The 19,269-nt window shown below is 36.4% G+C and overlaps 1 protein-coding gene across 1 annotated transcript in view; it reads right to left on the minus strand.

Annotated features, from left to right (window-relative positions):
* The window catches only part of LOC143222307 (uncharacterized), a 188,539-nt gene that overhangs the window by 25,230 nt on the left and 144,040 nt on the right, over positions 1-19,269 (minus strand). The window contains 2 exon segments of the mRNA XM_076448661.1: positions 3,312-6,588; positions 6,590-19,041. Of these exon segments, the coding sequence (XP_076304776.1) occupies positions 3,312-6,588; positions 6,590-19,041 (15,729 nt within the window).

Consider the following 19,269-nt stretch of genomic DNA (forward strand, 5'->3'; position numbering starts at 1 on the left):
GTTTTAATTATTATTTAGTTCTAGCATTATTTCAATTAAACTATGGTCAGATAGGCACTGGGTTTCCAAGATGTGTATAACATTACCAAGCATATTCCAAAGCATCAATATGCTAGAGCTAAACCTCATTATACAAGTCAAATTAACAAACACTTTTACCAAGGATTTATATGTATATCATTCTCATTTCTATCGTGAAAGGCAAGTTTAATAAAAGTTGATTATACGAATAGCATCTTTATGCTTTCTGTAATCCAGCTGGCCTTTTGAACATTGGTATTGTGCGAAAGGCCTTGTCGGCACTAGATATAGTAGATAGAATTGTATACGGGCATTATACGGTTCGGTATATGGAAAGAATTACTTTACCAAAGTTTTGTTGGTTATACAGTTACAGCTAATACATTGGTGAAATATACACACACTAATGAAGAACAGATTTAAGGTGAAACAGCTAAATATAATGATAAAATACAGTATTAAAACCGACAAAATATGCAAACTGAAAATTCTAATTCAACATCACCAATATAAACAGGTTCAAAAAAACGTCTTAGAACAAATTAGATACATTAGATATGTTCACTTTCTTTCCAATCTTTATAGTTTTTTTTTAATACTTGTTTCCAATCTTCCCACAACAGAAACAAGCATGTTACATGCCAATGTTTTACTCCATATAATCGTTACAGTAATACTAGGAACTGTGAAAGTAAAGAATGTACCAATGAAAATTACAATATCAACTACACCCAGTGTCGACGAAAGTTCAGCAGGCGGGTGAAAATAGGACAGAACAGCGATGATTGAAATGCTATTTATCACATTGTACGAACAAATATTATGATGTGAACTAGACTATGCTTAAGGGTAATAATCATCAATTGTGTACGAAGAATTTGGAAATCAGATTATTCTAGTATTAATTTTCATTTGAATTTACTCATATTTCAGAAGAACTTCGGTTACAAACTATTGTTTTATTTCTTTCCGATCCCCATCGTGTGGTTATAAGTATATTATTTGTGTAGTTTCTCAGTCCCCACACAGTGGCTATAATTTCAGCATACTAATGTCTTACATGTTTAATATCCTCACATTGTGGTAATAGTTATGTTACATGGTAATTAATGTTTTATTTGTTTTTAATGCTCACACAGAAGTTACGGCGATTTTACCGATTCTTCACTTGTTCTCATACCTCAGAAAATGGTTATAGGAGGTGATTAAATATCGCTTTATCTGTCAAACATCCCTGTGTAAACATAAAATTATTGACGACACTTAGTATCTTTCCGATTCGCGTATCAATCGGATAATTTTCTATATTTTTTTTCTAATCGATAATGAAGGCTTATGACTCGGACCACCTTAATATCTTAGGTCTTCTAGCCTAATTTCTCGCGTTTAATGTTTAAGTATTGGAAGATCTCTGGAATGTGATGGAAGTTTTGAAGCACATTTCATGCTGCTTTAACAACAAAAATACACAGTAAGTAACAAGTACTTATATACTTGCTTCACACGTAAAGAGAAGTATTATTTTGCGATAAATACTTTTCCAGTGCAAGGTTACATAGTAGACTATCTGAAGTCCCAGATTTTAGCGTCATAAGTTCTCAAGACACCCCTTCCCCTGGGAGGAATCTTCTTTGATATATTCCACCATTACACGTTAAGCTCATAACGTATAAAAATAAAACGACACGAATCAAACGTAAGGCATGTTGGAGTGGTTCAAGTCCAGTAGTGGACAACATGTTCAATGAAGTTGCTGTATAAGCTCTTGCAAATTTTGGGTTTGAACCCGTGTCCAAGAAAGAAGAAGTGCTCTCACCAACTAAGTCTACAGTTAACTCCTATGTTGCTGACAGTAATACATGGTCTGTTTATCAAGAGTAGCATTTACTGTGACCGTGTAAATAAAAAGTTCATGTTAGAAAGAGCGGTGTCTCACTATTTTAAGTTCTTTTATGGTAAAAATCATAAAATATGGAAGGCGATTTCACTCCAAATGGGTCAGAGGTAACTTCAAGAACTTATGACACTAAAATCTGGAATTCAATTCCCGTGACGGTCAATGTTCAGATAGCCTATTTTGCTAAATAAATTACTTACTAAAACGTAGGATAATACACAAACACACATATAAATATTTAAAATAACGTAACTGCACCATCGAATCTGAAGAACTCTCTCAAAATTAAGAGGTTCACGAAAAATAGAAAAGGGTTTGCCCCATAACACATCTGATCCATATATGCAACGTTTTCTTGTTCCTTCTTAACCTGATTGATGGAATCAGATAACAGGACAAAGAATATAAATTATACAATATTTCAATATCACAAGTTAAAGCTACGTAAAAATTTACACAAAGTCAGTACTGAAAAAAGTGATTCAAAGTATATCAGACTTACGATACACACAAATATAATTGTATAAGTAAAGAGAAACTTTTAATACTTTAAAAAATATGCCCTTAAGGAAACTAGGAAAAAACGCAGAGGTGAGGGGAGGAGAAACAAGGGAAAGAGGTGGGTTCAACATATTCACTTTCTATTGTAGAGAAAAGGTTTCTTTGGACTACACATTTTTGAGAAAAAAACAAAAAACTTGAATTATATGAATACTCCCATTGGGAAAATATTATTTTATTGGGAAGCTACACAATGATTTAACTGTGTCCTGAGAGGGGGATCTTAGTAACAGTTTCCAAATATCGTGCATAACATAGTTACGAGGCAATTATCGTGTGAAGCAAAGTAACATAATGACTTAATAGAAGCATTTGAAAAAATAGTCAGTTGAATGTAAATACGAAATAATTACAAACTTTTGCGAGAGTTTAATTTTTAAGCAAATGCATTAATTGGTTTTAACTTCACTTTTCTGAGGCAGCCACAATGGTTAAAGTAACTTTTGAAAATTCGTGATTTGTCTATCAGAGAGGTTATTTGCATAACTCCCAGCTAACTACTGTAGTTAATCAGGAACTCTCATTAAATGTTTGACTGGCCATATTCAATGAGTTAGATCAAACCTTGACTACTTTTTGTTTGTAATTAAGCACAAAGCTACATAATGAGCTATCTGTGTTCTGACCACCACGGGTATCGAAACCCGCTTTCTAGTGTTGTGAGTCCGCAGACATAACGCTACGCCATTCGCACTGACTATTTTCAACCACATCCATAGCATATACGACTAATTCAAACTCATAAAATGACATATCTTCCCTTCAAAATATAAGCAAAACTTTCAGTGTGTATGTAATTCACTGGTAGTTGTTAAAAAAATAAATCTTGTACCTCTGAGAGCTGTGAGTTTGCGAAGAACACCAGATGTAGAGAAGAAAGAAGACGTGAACTGTCTGGTTCTTTGGCTTGTAGATGGCTGGCTAAATATTCTCGACCTCACACCACTTGGTAGTGTGCTTGATTTGGATGGAGCGACATTAGCCACGCTGTCAGGTATATTCCCTGAACTAAGAGATATATTTCTTGGATTTCCTGAAGCGCCAGGTTTAGCTGGTTCTTCTTCTACTTCTGGTATGGTTTCTGAAGATGTGAGTGATTTCTGATGAAGGAGAGAGGTTGATGAGGCACGGCTAGCAGTGGAATCGTCCAAACTACGAACACTTTCTTCAGACGACTTGAAGGAATAATAGCCGGTATCTCGAAAGGTATTTTTATTAGAAGCAATCTCTAAATCTGCAATATTACCAGTAGACTTTGTGCCAAAAACTTTGACAGAAGTTTTACCAGTGTTTTGATAATTTGCTAATAAGAGGTTATTCTCACTGCAAGATTTTTCTGTGGAATTAATGGCTTTGGGGCAAGGTGTGGAGCCACGACTATCGTCCTCTGGATCGTGAACTGCTCCTTCATCATTTGCATCATCAAGTTCATTGTCTCGATTTTTTTTCTGCTCTTCTGCTAATGCAGTTGATTGTTCTAGCCATAAGTGAAGAGAAAAACGACGATCTGCTCTTTCTTTTCTGTATGCTGCCAGTTTTTCTCGGCTTCGAGAGTTTTTTAAAATGTTTTCTCCACTAGTTGACTTCTGGAGGGTAGGAAATACATGACTACAGCCTGTGAGATCTTGATGTGACTGGGACAGATAACTTGTCATGCTTGATCCAGGGGAGTCCAAACTGGGAGGATCTGTTACATAATGAATTCCTGAGGGACTAGAGGCAAACATTTTCCCATGAATTAGTGATGAATTGTCAATTACTGAAGGTTTCCAGTTTAACACTTCTTTACCATGATATCCAGGGCTCGTACTGTGAAGAACTTCGCCCTTTTTAACATGGTGTTTTCTATACCTATATCGAGAAAAAATTCCTTCACTCCCTATCCTACCTTCCCCTTCTTCTTCTTCTGCAATGTCATTCAATTCCTCATTGCTGCTATTAGGCCAAATCCGTGATTTCTCTCGTGAAGGAACTTTACCAGATGAAAGACCTTCCATTTGAGAACCTGAAAGATTTGAAATACCACTACAACTTTCAGTAATTTGGCTACTTGCGACAGTTTTACCCTCAAGAGTGTGATCGGACAGTTTTCCATCCATATCGTGTTCAGGATAATCAAAAATTTGCTCCTCATTAGGTGACACTAAGGTGCATTCTGGAGTGCTTAAGACATCCATAGAATCGTCTACTAAGGTCAGTTCTGAATCGTAAGCAGATAATCGTGAACCAGCCATTGGCTCTCCAAAAGCACCACTAGTAGCATCAAGCAAAGCAAATAATTCGTCCATTTCATGTGATATCTCAGATTCTGTTGGGGTTCGATCTGAGTCATCATAGCTCGGAATACTAATACTAGCAGACATTGTTGCTTCAGAACCAGATTCAGATGGAGCTTTACTTTTAATAGAATTACTACGACAGACAGAAGGTTTTGGAATTTCCAATTCTGGACTTTCTTGAATGTCATCGATACAAGGCATACAGTTTGAAGTATGGTCGATCTGAAAATTTGCTGGAGTATTATGTTGCTCCCTCGTTGGGGAATTGTTTTGACTGGTAGTGACAGAATGCATTAAGGCTACAATCTGGTCTTTAATGTAGTCTCTCGCTCGAGTAAAATCATCACTTCCTTCAGGTGTTGGCCTAGGAGTCATAGCTGACAGATGAACACTTGGTTCTGCTAACTGCTTCAGAGAGCTCATTAGTTGCTTGCAGATATACATCGTTTCCTCAGATATTGTGGAATCTGAGCTATCGCCACTGGCAGATGTCTGACTACTTCGTCGGAGAGAAGCCCGTAATGTCTTGATATTAAACTCTGTGCCAGCACCTATGGAGAAATTTCCAACTTCTTCGTCATCAGTTGATGTGTATTCTCCAGATTCAAGGGTGTCACTACCATAGTCACTATTGTTACTTTCCAAAGTGCTACTACAGCTGCTACTGAGATCCTCCGAAAGAGCAGTGGGTGAAACAGTCTCCATCAGCCTTGCTATCTGTGACTCTAGAAGTGACTTCCATGGAGGTAGTACACCCCCTTCCTCACACTCCTGTGCAGCTGATGTTTCAGAACCGCTCTCTGAGAGGTGTGCCATAAGTCTGTTCATAATGTAAGATGCCTCTTCATCTGAATATTCTTCAGTCATGTAACTACCTGCTGTGGACATTTTATCAAACTGGCTGTGTTCTCCTTGTCCCTGTTGAGTTTGTTTAACTGAACAAACAATACTTTTCTGTTTTGTTTCAAGATAATCATCTTTATACTTCTCATTATTAGTTTTTATGTTAGAGATATTATCATCTACTTCTAAAGTTTCTGTAAAGACATTTTCTTGGTGAACTACACATTCATTATGTCCGTTATTCTGATTTTCTAACGTCTGTTCTTGCTCAACACTATTCACAAATGTGTCTTCTTTACGAGCCTTTTTATATTCCTTTTCATAATTTTGATCACATGAATCAGTATATTCTTGTAAAATAGTAATAAATTCTTGTTTCTTTTCATTATCATATCTTTTTTCACTCTCTAAGCTACAGGTTTGTTCTTTATAATCACAAAATTCATCACACCTTTCAGTGTCAACCTCAACACTCTTTTTATAATCAATATTTAATGGAAATTCACTGGTGTGATCATCTTCAATGACTTGACAAATATTTTCTTTTGCTCCCAAAGATTCGGATTGTGACACAACTGGAGCAGTATCTCTGTGATTTGACTGAAATTCGTTACTTTTGTGCTTCAAATGAGGTTCCTGTTGTAATAGTAACCCTTCTGAAGATGCATTTTCCTGCTCATTATTCCTTTCAACTTGGTTTGTGGACAAATTATTTTTATGTACCAACGCATTTTGCACTTGGTCGTTATCATATAAGGGAATTTTCAGGTTCCATTCTGTCTCTCTGGTACGTAATTGATCACTCTCTGAATTGTAATTTGTATCGTTTCTAAAACTACTCGTTACAATTGTGTTAAGCCTGGAATATTTCAAAATGGAAAGTTTATTCACATCAGTTTCTAAAGTTATTTTTGTTCCATTTTCCATCGTGATGTACTCTTCTTTTTCTGTTTTATTTTCATAAATGTCATTGATATCACAGCCGTCTTTCTCTTTTTCTCTTAATTGTGTCAAATGTATTATCATCTTTGTCAAAAGCATTCTCCTCTACTTTTGAAATGCAAGATAAACTGGTACATCCTTTAACCACGAGTTCTTCTACTGAGCTTGTGGTTAACAAATAGCTTTTGTGAGCAGTGAAATCTTTGTCGTCGTTGTTGATGCTATCGTTTCTATCACTAAACTCAGTGTTTTCTGGATAAGTAAGATGATCAGACCCAAGTAACCCCGAGGTAAAGTATTTCTCCAAACGAGAAGATGCAAGGACAGCATCATCATCATTGTCCAAATATTCTTCGGCTACTTCACTGTACACAGATCCTGATGTTTCAGATAAAGAATCACTGATTTCAGAGCTTCCCTCGCTAGTTTCCTCACAAGTTCTTTTATCTTCAACAGCCCCACCAGGAGCAATTGCTAAACTGAAATATTTATCTAGTTGTGAATCTGTGGAACTGATGGTCGGGGTGTTGGTTTGTGACCCTCTTTCGCTCTCCTCACAACTTTCTTCCATAATAGTATGCAGTGAATATGCTAAAGGGTTTCCATACATTGGTGTCAGATATCCCATAACTGGAGCTGAATAGGAAGCTTCATCTGATGAGTCACTTAAACTGTCATCTTCACTGGGAGATTCCCTGTTTTCCACAGAGTCTTCATCAGAAGAAAAAAAATCATCAGTTTTTGTTTTATCACCCTCAAAATTTTCCGAATCATCTAATTCTTCAGCAATCACCATAAAACGTAGATTTTTAAGTTCACATTTCTGTTCATTATTCCCAAAGTCGGATTCTGTATGTGTATTTTCATTAATCTGCGTGATATTGTTGTCTGTTTTCTCTTCCTGCATACAAGTGTCTTCTGTAAAGGCACCAGCTTCCTTCTCGGCTACAGCAAATACAATAGGTTTCTCCAACTTTGAAGGCCCCATGGAATCTGCAGTCGAATGACCTGGTTTATTTTCACAGTGGCTAACTAAAGTTATTTCTTTACACCTGGAGGATATACATCCTTTACCGGGCCAGCAATCAACCAGTTCATACTCAGAGATGTCGTTCCCTACAGAACGACCGTCATGTGGCGCAGAGAGGAGCAATGTTGTCGACAAAGCGTCACATATGGCATCGTCTCTAGAAATCAAATTCGAGCCTTCAGTTTCAGAAGGAAAACTTTCTGCTGACCTCTCCGACGAAACTGCCAAAGTGGTTTGTCCGGGTGTTGCCTCACTAGCTAGTAGAACACACCCACCACCAACACCTACACTTAACTCTTGGTTAGCACAAAGAAGTTTTTCCGTAACAGCCAAACTCCTTATACGTCTGTAACTCTCTCCGTCAATCACAGTGTCTTGAGAATCCGTGTCAGACTCGGCTTTGTCGGGTTCTTCGCCACTAGGAAAACGTTCTAACAGGTTCGACGGACGTTCTACCTGTACAACACGATGAACGTGAGTTTCACCTGCCAGCCCCGCACGGTTGCTATCATATACAGTCGTCTTTGTTTCTGTTGAGGCGTGTTCGCTGGCGACTAGAACGGCGCTCAAGTGTAGTTCCCGTGGCCCAACCGGCTGTGAGTAACCCCCGCATGGGCTGCTTCCGGCCTGTACGTGGTCACGGACCCGGCTGACATCATTGTTCTGGTCTAGTGGTGGAGCTGCGGTTCGGGGATTCCCAGCCTGCAGCTCTCTACTCCAACTTTCCCTCTCGTTGTGTTTGTCAGGTGGTATACGCTCCCCATTTGACTTCTTACAAACTTGGTCATCTGCTACAGCACGGCAGGTGGTGCTTGGCAAGTTGCCTATTAAATCATGGCCTCCTTTGCTCGAGAAACAATTGCATTGGTTGGGAGATACTTTATCAGAACATAGCTGGCCTTCTAAGACGTAACGACTGGATTTGGTATTTACTGAACTAGATAAGTTCAACCTTTGCTCAGGATTTGTAGTTTTAAGTGATACCAATGTTTTTCCAGTTTCTTGTGAACGCATATGACAGTAATACGTTTCCTCCCACGTACCCGAATCAACTAACTGGGTTGTATTTTCATTTTCTCCTATGCTGCTTAAAGCGTGTTTCTTGTCTCCGTCATTTAAACCTAATAACTTCAATACTTCCAGATTTTCTCTGGAATAAGATGATGCAAGTAATTCAGAAGTAGAGAATAATAATGTCCCCTCATTTCCTCTTACACAAAATGGGGTAGAAATTTCTCCTATATTAAATGCATCCTCTTTTACTTCAAAATTTAGCTGCGCTGGACTATATTCATTGTTCTTTAATTCATGATAATTCAATGTTTCTTCCGTAATGTCTAAATCTGAAGCTTTTAATATATCATGACTGCATAAATTTAACAACGTTGACGACTCTTCTTCATCACCAAGCGATATATTTATTTCTTCGTCATTTTCCTTAACTTCATCACGGAATAATTCATCAGATTCTATTATGTTATCACTTTCTTTTTCATTAATTAATTCAAGTACTGCTGACTTGTCATATTTTGACCTAAGTGTTGACTCTTTGTCTGCATAATATGCAGAAGATTCTTCACCTAACAATAAATTTATCAAATTTAGTGGGTCTTCTCTATCTTCTGAATTAGGCGCCGTCGGTTGTTCTTGAAGTTTTATTACTTCCTCTTCTGGATTTGCTAATAATTCTGGTTCTTTTATAAAATAATCTGAATCATGAATAATTTGCACTTCTTTATTATCTTTTGAACTACATAATACTGATACTTCTTTACAGAATTGTAAGTCGTGTAATGTTGACGCTTCCTTAGAATCTTTTGTACTAGATAATTTTGTTATTTCATTGGTACTTTCCGAAACAAGTAATGTTGGTGATTCCTTAGTATCATTCAAATCATGCAATGTTGACGTTTTCCTATTATTCTCAGAACAATCTAACACTGATGGTCCTTTAGAAGCTTCTGAATGAGATAATGTTGGCGATTTCTCAGTATCCTTCAAATCAGATACTGGTGGAACTTCGATTTCTTCTGAATTAGTGTGTGATGATGCTTTCACGCTACTTTGTGAATCAAGAAACAATAATGGTTCTTTAGAGATTTTTGAACCACATAATATTGATGTATCATTAGCCTCTTCTGAATCAAGTAATACATCGACATGTAAAGCTAGTAGCTCTTTGAAACCTTCTGAATCAGGCAATGTTGATTTTTTGTTAGTACCTTCTGAAAATGATATTGTTGGTGATCCTTTAGTACATTTTAAATCATCTGTTAATTTAAGCTTTTTTACTTCTGATATGGGTACTGTTTCTTTAGGGCCTATGGAATTGGGCAATGTTGATGAATCCTTAAAATATCCCAAAATGGGTAATGTTTGTGATTCTTTAGAACCTTTCAAATCAGAAAGCATTGATATCTCTTTAGAATCTTTTGAATCAGACAGTGTTGATGTCTCTTTAGAATCTAAATTGGGCAGTGGTAATGTCTCTTTAGGATCTTCTGAACTTGGCAGTGTTGATTTCTCTTTAAAATCTTCTGAACTGGGCACTGTTGATTTCTCTTCAGAATTATCCAAATCGGGCAGTGTTGATGGCTCCTTAGAATCTTCTGAAAAATGTAATGTTGGTAGTTCCTTAGAACCTTTTGAATCAGGCAATGTTGACTTTTCTCTAGAATCTTCTGAACCAGATAATGTAGGTTGCTCATAAGAACCTTTTGAATTAGATGTTTCTTTTAAGTCTTCTGAATTAAATAGTGATATTGATTCTTTATGGCTTACTAAATCAAACATTTCTTTAGAACCATCTGAATTACATAATGCTGATTCTTCCTCCATGCCTTCTAAATCAGATGGTGCTGATGCTTCATTGGCTAAATTAAGCTGTGTCATTGTTTCCTTACCATCTTCTGAATCTGCTATTGTTGGTGATTTTGTACTATCTGTTAAACTAGCTATTGCTTGTGTTTTACTATAATCTTCTGAATCAGGTAGTGGTGATTCCTCTTTAGTGCCTTCTGAAACAAGCAAATTTAATTCCTTTTTAGGATGTTCTGAATCATCTGTGAATGTTGTTTCTTTAGTATCTTCTGAATCAGCTGCTATTAGTGCTTCCTCATCTTCTAAACCAGTTATTACTTGTTTGTTATTAGACTCTTCTGAATCAGATGTAGTAAATACCTCTTTACCATCTTCTGAAACAGGTACAGTTAAAACTGTTTTACTGTCTTCTGAATCTTTATCATCACATCCTGAATAAGATACTATTGGTATTTTGCTGTTATCTTCTGAACTAGACAATGTTGGTATTTCTTTCATATCATCTGTTTTATTTATATTTGATATATCTTGGATATTTTCTAAATTACATATACCTGGCATTTCTTTAGTTGATGCTTTTTGAGCACCCTCTGAATCAAGTACTGCTTGCACTTCTTTAATATCTTGTAACTTAGGCACTGTTGGCATTTCCTTCAAATCTTGTGAACAACATAATTTTGGTATTTCTTTCATACCATCTAAATTGGGTGTATTTGATGTTTCTGAAGCATTTTCTGATTCAAGCAACATTAACAGTTCTTTACTATCTTCTGGATTGGGTAGTGGTGTTATGTCATCAAAATCTGCTGAATTATACAATTTTTGTCCCTTTCTGATACAATATGAATCAGGCAACAAAAGCATTTTATTGGTATCATCTTCCTTATATACTGTTTGTACGTCTGATGTATCTTCTGAATCAGGAAACGTAAACATTTTGTTGGTATCATCTTCCTCACATAATGTTTGTACACCTGAAGTTTCTTCTGAATCAGGTAATGTAAATATTTTGTTGGTATCATCTTCCTCATATAATGTTTGTAGTTCTGATGTATCCTCTGAGTCAGGTAATTCTTGTATTCTTTTGGTATTTTCTGAATTAAGTAATGTAGATACTTCTTTAATGGCTTCTGAATCCTGTATAGTTAGCAATTCTTTGTTATATCCTAGATCACGTACTGTTGACATTTCTTTAGTATTTTCTGTAACTTTGGTTTCTTCTTGATCAGGTAATATTAGTGATTTTGGATCATCTATGGTTGTTGGTTCTTCAGTAACTTCATGATCAGATAATTCTGATGCTCCTCTAGTTTCTTTATCATAGTGTAATATTAATGATTCATCAGCAAAATCTGGATCACCTACAGCTGTTGTTTCTTTAGTTTCTTCTTGATCAGGAGATGTTAGTGTTTTGTTAGTTTCTTTTTTATTATGTAATATTATTGATTGGTCAGTGTTACATAGATCACCTATAGTTGTTGCTTCTTCTGAACTGGTTATTATTACTTCTTCAATTTGTTCTTGATCAGGTAACACTGGCAATTCATTAGAATTATCTGGATCATCTGTTGTTGCTTCTTTCAAACCTTTCGAATCAGGTAGTGTTAATTCTTTATTAACATCCTGATCAGGCAACTTTTGTATGCCTTCAATTTCTTTTTGATTAGGTAATGTTGGTGATTTACCAGTATTATTTGGATCACCTACAGCTGTTGTTTCTTTAGTTTCTTTTTGGACAGGTGATATTGATAGTTCTTTAGTAACTTCATCAGGCAATATTAGTGAGTCATCACTATTATCTGAATCATCTATAGTTGTTGATTCTTGAAATAATGCTGCTTCTTTAGTTTTTTCTTGATCATCTACAGCTTTTGTTTCTTTGTTATCTTCCATATCAGGTAATATTGGCACTTCTTCAGTATTTTCTTGATCAGATAATGTTAAAGCTTCATTTGTTTCTTCTTGATTGTGTAATATTAGTGACTTTTCATTATAATCTAAAACACCTATTGTGATTGCTTCTTTGGTCTCTTCTGTATCAGCTTCTTTTGAACCTTTTGAATTGTGTATTTTTAATCCTTGATCAGACAAAATTAATGATTTGTTATTATTATCTGAAACATCTATAGCTGTTGCTTGTTTAGAGCTTTCTGAATCAGATAATGTTCCTTTTTTAGCTTGTTCCTCACCAAGTACTATTCGTAATTTATCAGGTAATATTGCTTTTTTAGTAACCTCCTGATCAGGTGATGTTGGTACTTCTTCAGTAACCTCCTGATCACATGATGTTGGTACTTCTTTAGTAACTTCTTGATCACATAATATTAGTAATTTGTTAGCATTATCTGGGTCATGTACAGCTGTTGGTTCTTCAGTAACCTCCTGATAAGGTGAAGCTGGTACTTCTTTAGTAACCCCCTGATCAGGTGAAGCTGGTACTTCTTTAGTAACCTCCTGATCAGGTGAAGCTGATACTTCTTTAGTAACCTCCTGATCAGGTGAAGCTGGTACTTCTTTAGTAACCTCCTGATCAGGTGAAGCTGGTACTTCTTTAGTAACCCCCTGATCAGGTGAAGCTGGTACTTCTTTAGTAACCCCCTGATCAGGTGAAGCTGGTACTTCTTTAGTAACCCCCTGATCAGGTGAAGCTGGTACTTCTTTAGTAACCTCCTGATCAGGTGAAGCTGGTACTTCTTTAGTAACCTCCTGATCAGGTGAAGCTGGTACTTCTTTAGTAACCCCCTGATTAGGTGAAGCTGGTACTTCTTTCATAACTTCTTGATCAGGTGATGTTGGTACTTCTTCAGTAACTTCCCGATCACATAATATTAGTGATTTGTTAGCAATATCTGGGTCATGTACAGCTGTTGCTTCTTCAGCAATCTTCTGATAAGGTGAAGCTGCTAGTTCTTTAGTAACCTCCTGATCAGGTGAAGCTGATACTTCTTTAGTAACTTCTTGATCAGGTGATGTTGGTACTTCTTTAGTAACCTCCTGATCAGGTGAAGCTGGTTCTTCTTTAGTAACCTCCTGATCAGGTGAAGCTGGTTCTTCTTTAGTAACCTCCTGATCAGGTGAAGCTGGTTCTTCTTTAGTAACTTCTTGATCACATAATATTAGTGATTTGTTAGCATTATCTGGATCATGTACATCTGTTACTTCTTTAGTAACCTTCTGATCAGATGATGTTGGTACTTCTTTAGTAACTTCTTGATCACATAATATTAGTGATTTGTTAGCATTATCTGAATCATGTACATCTGTTGTTTTTTCAGTAACTTCTTGATCAGGTGATGTTGGTACTTCTTTAGTAATTTCTTGATCAGGTGATATTGGTACTTCTTTAGTAATTTCTTGATCACATAATATTAGTGATTTGTTAGCATTATTTGGGTCATGTACATCTGTTTCTTCAGTAATTTCTTGATCAGGTGATATTGGTACTTCTTTAATAACTTTTTGATCAAGCAATGTCAGTGATTTATTAGCATTATCTGGGTCATCTATAGCTGTTGCTTTTTTAGTAACCTCTTGATCAGGTGATGTTGGTGCTTGTTTAGTAACTTTTTGATCACATAATATTAGTGATTTTTTAGCATTATTTGGGTCATGTACAGCTGTTGCTTCTTCAGTAACCTCCTGATCAGGTGATGTTGGTACTTCTTTAGTGACTTCTTGATCACATAATGTTAGTGATTTGTCAGTATTATCTGGGTCATCTATAGCTGTTGCTTCTTTAGTAACTTCCTGATCAGGTGATGCTGGTACTTCTTCAGCAATTTCTTGATCATGTAATATTCGTGATTTGTCAGCATTATCCGAGTCATTTATAGCTGTTGCTTCTTTAATAACTTTTTGATCAGGTAATATTAATGATTTGTCAATATTATCTGGTTCATCTTTACTTATTGATCCTTGGGAATCTTCTGAATTGAGTAATTTTATATCTTTAGTAAATTTTTGATTAAGAAATGTTTGTGTTTTCTCATTAGCATCTGGATCATTTACAGTTGTTGCTTCTTTGGTATCTTCTGTACCAAGTAATACTGGTACCTTAGTGCCTTCTTTATCAGTTAATATTAGCAATTTTTCATTATCATTTGAGTGAACTATAATTGTTGCTTCTTTTATCTCTTCTGTATCAGGTAATGTTCGAACTTTAAGATTTTCAGAACCATGTATGCTTGTTACTTCTTTAGCACCTTCTGAAACATCTACAGTTGTACTTTTAATACCTTCTAAATTGGGTAATATTGATTCTTCAGTGGTACCTTTTGTTTCATGCAATGTTAATGTTTCCCTAGTATCAGGTAATGTTAACACTTCCTCTGTATCTTTTGAATCAGTCATTATTTGTATTTCTTTTGCATTTTCTAAGTCATGTATAACTGGTTGTTTTGTAACATTACCTGATTCAGGTAACGGAAACATGTTGTTAGCATCTTCTGAATTTGAATAAGCAGCTATTTCCATTACAAGTTCTGAACCAGGCAAAGCAACAGGTGTTTTTTCAGTGTCTTCTAAATTGGGCAATTCTGATGTCTTATTAACATTTTCTGAATCTGGTAGCATTAAAATATTTTCTGGGCAGTTTATATTAACAGATATCAATGAACTTTCATAAATGCCTGATACAGGTAAGGGTGGTATTAGTTCTGTACCTTTCAATACAGTAAGTGACAGATTTTCCTTAATACATTTCCATTCAGATAACTTCCATGCTTTCTTGCTGTCATTTGTATCAGTTGGTTCTGGTAATTTGTCCAATTCTCCAGAATCAACAGTTATTGGTATTTCTTTATTACTCACTGAGCCAGAAAATAAGGATGTTATGCCTGCATCATCCATAGTTAAGAGTAAAGATGTTTTATTGCCAAACATTAAATCAAGGACTAATGAGTGATTAAATTCTGTATTTAATCTTGGCAGTAGTTTATCATTATTGTTTGGTTCAGGTAATGCCTCTAACTTCCATTTATTTTTATTAGAATTATCTTGTGAAGCAAAGTCATGGCTTTTACTTAGGTGATCTTCATCTGCTCCACTTTGAAAAAGATGGATCCATTGCTTTTCTTCTCCACCTCTATGACTATCCTCTGTAAGCATAAACTTATTTGTACTTTCACTGACTGCACTTTCTCGAAATACAACCATACCTTTATCTTTACTCTGTGTATTTACTTCAATAAGACACTCTTCACACGAGTGAGAATCTTTTATTTCTTTCTTCTCTAGATTATCATTATTTTCACTTTCTGACACACATAGGTCCTCACATTTGTTATATTTGGAATGAAGTACAATATTTTCAAACTGTGGCCCCACATTAGCCTCACCTTTATCACTGAATGCTACATTACCTACTTGATGTTCCCTTATACTGTCTCTAGTTACATGACCTTGAAAAAATAAGACATTATCATAAGCCTGTTGACAATTTGTACATTTGTCATGAGCAGTTTTCTTCTGGTAAAGTTTGGTGTCCACTTCAGGTTTACTTGAGACACATTTTTCAGTAAGTGATGTACTTATGACTTGATTATTATACACTTCTCTAAATGTATCACTTTTTTGAGGAGATAATTTATTAGACTGCTGACCCATTTGTTGCAGTCCGAATCCATTTTCTTGAAAAAGTTCTTTATTTTGTAGAGTATTTTCAATAATCTGATGGTTTTCTAGTCTTACTTTATTGGGACTGTTAAACTCAGAATCATTCATTACGTCTTCAAAACTTTCATGACAGACATTACTTTGACTTTCAGTGTTACATGGAATGATGGCATTTATCTGTGGAAAAAACACATGTTCATCAAACTTTTGTTTCTGTGTATTTTCCTTGTTTGATATTTTTGGATAAAAAGACATATAATCGAGTTGGTGTACACTTTTTTTCTCATTAGGTATATTATAATAACAATATAAAACATCATCACAAACCTGTTTGTCCACAGTACTGCCACTTTGTTTAGGAAGCAATAGATTATAGCAAAATTCACAGCTGTGCTTCTCTGAAGGAGGTAACCTGATATTCTCAGTCCAGTATTGGTTCATTCCATCAATTGACACAGGTTCTTTATGACAGAGATTAACTACTTGTTCTGTGTTTATAAGGTTTACAGTATCATGAGAGTGTGAGTTTTTATAACTTAGCTGTTCTGATAGTTCACTGGTGGCACTGAGTGGCAGGATTTGTTTCTGTATGCCCTCTCCAGTAATGTCATTCACTTGTTGGTTATGGACATCCTGTTTATTGAAATTCACTGCCACATTACTATTTACTTCCTTTCTATTTTTATTCTTTCCATGAAGATCTATTTCAAAAGATAATAATATGGGTTCAGAAGTAAAACTATCTTGACATATAGACACTTTTTCACTACACATTTGTGATCCTGTAATCTCACTGGCATTGTCGTGTTGGATAAGCTGTACATTATAATCTGTTTCTGGCATATTTTTGTTGTCGTCACAAGCCAGAACACTATGTAAACTAATCTGTTCCCGTGCAGAAGCAAGCCGTTCCATCAGCGTGCTCTCGTTTGAAATAGTTTTTTCGTGAATTGAAAGCAAAGAAATACCTTGTACCTCATCTGTCACAGATTCTCTTGGTTGAAGATACAAGACATTTTCATATTTTATCTGTGAATCATCTTTCGAAGTGCTCCACTTCTCATTTTCCTTTGTACAGTAGTTATCACTTAACGCAAATTTTCTAATGACTTCGATTTGGTTAGTTAAGCCTATATTCTGAAGGTTTGGTTGTACACGTAAACTTATCAAACAAGCTGGCTGATCACGTGATAACTCGGGCGAAGGTAAGGGAAAAAGCCACGAGTCTTGGCTTTTGCCCGCAGAACTGTTACGGTTGTATACCTTTTCTTCGGACTGTGAAGTCAAACTTCGTTTCACTCGAGCAACCCGATCAAGTTTCTTATCCTTCTCACTGTGGTTCTCGTAAGCGTTGTGAGAGTTGGTCCACTCACAAGGTGAGGTAGAGAAGGTTACATTAGGCAGGTGTTGCTCACTTATTACACTGGTTTCAAATAACGCTGACTTGGCGCCAGTTGAACAGCCATATTGTTGAGTAATGTTTTCACGTCTGGAAGGTTCTAGAAAACCCACTGCAGAGTTTAACGGTGTTTCAAACTCCTTGACAGAATTATCACGAGGTATTTCTGCAACTTTAACAGTCACCTTAAAGTCTGAAGTGATGGAAACCTCACTTTCAGCCAGAGTCTGAGACTTTGTAGCTCGTGATTCTTCTAGAAACGAACAACCTGGATCAATTTCTATCCCGGGAGGATCGGGAGAAACTTTCCCCAAATTTCGATTTTCTATAAAACTAGGATCAGAAAAACCTTCTCTTTTACTACGATTTTGGAAGTTTTCATCTTCACAGCTAATTTCCTCAAGAATCCTGGTTGGACTACTCCGTTCTCCGGCTGGCTCCAGATCGTCTAAGAAAAATATCTCTGAAGACGAAGAGTCAGCTGCACTCTGAGCGGATGATATGCGTTTGGCATAATCAGAATCTGAAAAAAATTCCCAGTCTGAATCTTCAATATATACCGCCCCATTTGAGATTTCCATATGCGACCTGACTCGCATGATTCGTCCACAGCCGACTTCATCGTCCGAACTGCCAGCAACAGAGTCCAGGTCAGAACTCTGGGATGAGCAGGAGCTGCTTATGAACACTAACTTGTAGTCATCACCTTCCGGCATTATCTTGTCAACATCTAGGTCAGGCTCACTTTGTGACTCAAGCAGTGCAGCAGCTAAAGCCATATCCTCTTCAAGGCGCCACATCTGGCCTTCCATCGAGCAGGGACTCCAGCTTCCCGACCAGTTATTGATTCCTTGTCTGGTTGGTAGTGAAGCACTTCTAGCTCTAAATAAAGTTGCGGGCTCTTCACAACAGAAGGTGGGTATAGCTGGGAACTTGGCATGAGAGCTTCTGTTGTTATCACATTCTGGACTTTGTCGGGACTGCATACGGAGGCGCAGTCGTCTCGAGCTTCGATCAAATTGCTTGACACGCTGAAGTGGCGGAGAAGCTGTAGGCGTGCTGGATACACTATCTCTTCTAATGGTCCGTTGTTCTTCCGTCGTTAGACCTTGATCTGCACCATCACTGTGAACAGTTAGCTGAGAACGGAAGTTACTGGGTAGGGGAGACACAGAAGGAGATCCTACCTCTACAGAAGTCAAGAATGGTTTAGTTTGATTGTCAGCAATGACCCTCATGCTTGGCCAGTTAAATGTTTGACTGTTAGACTCAAAAGTATCAAAAACCGAGGTGGGAACACGAACCAGCATGCACCCTTCAGAAAACGAGGAACTTTGAAAATTACCGCTAGTATTTCCCGGAAATGTAGAGCTCTGTATAAACCTGAACTGGTTATCTGAGATTTGCATGCTTCTAGCATTATTATTTGAGTTAGAAAGTAGAGTTGTTAGTTCATCTAATGAGCAATTTAACAGACCCCTAGTGTTAGTATGTGGTGTTATATCTCTTTGTAAGTTTACCAGCTCAACACCAGAATTACAGACTACTGGCTTAATATTAAGGGTTAATTTGGAATGTCTATTAGGGTTAGTACGTGAAATTAAACAGTCCAACTGTGATGGTGTGCTCTTTAAAGCTGTAAAGATGAGAATATTCCTGTGATGAGTCTTGCAACAACAACAAAACTCTCCATAAAATAGTATTTTATGATAAAGTTTAGTTGTGAAAACATTTTAAAAGTCTGAACAGTAATACGATTTAACACAGCTTGAAAAAGAGAAAGATGCAAAAAATAATTTGTGCATCTAAATGCCATTTTTATATACATAAAACATGTAATATTCAGGTGCAATGTGCATGCAAG

Source organism: Tachypleus tridentatus, chromosome 8 (assembly GCF_004210375.1).
Source record: "Tachypleus tridentatus isolate NWPU-2018 chromosome 8, ASM421037v1, whole genome shotgun sequence".
NCBI lineage: Eukaryota > Metazoa > Arthropoda > Merostomata > Xiphosura > Limulidae > Tachypleus > Tachypleus tridentatus.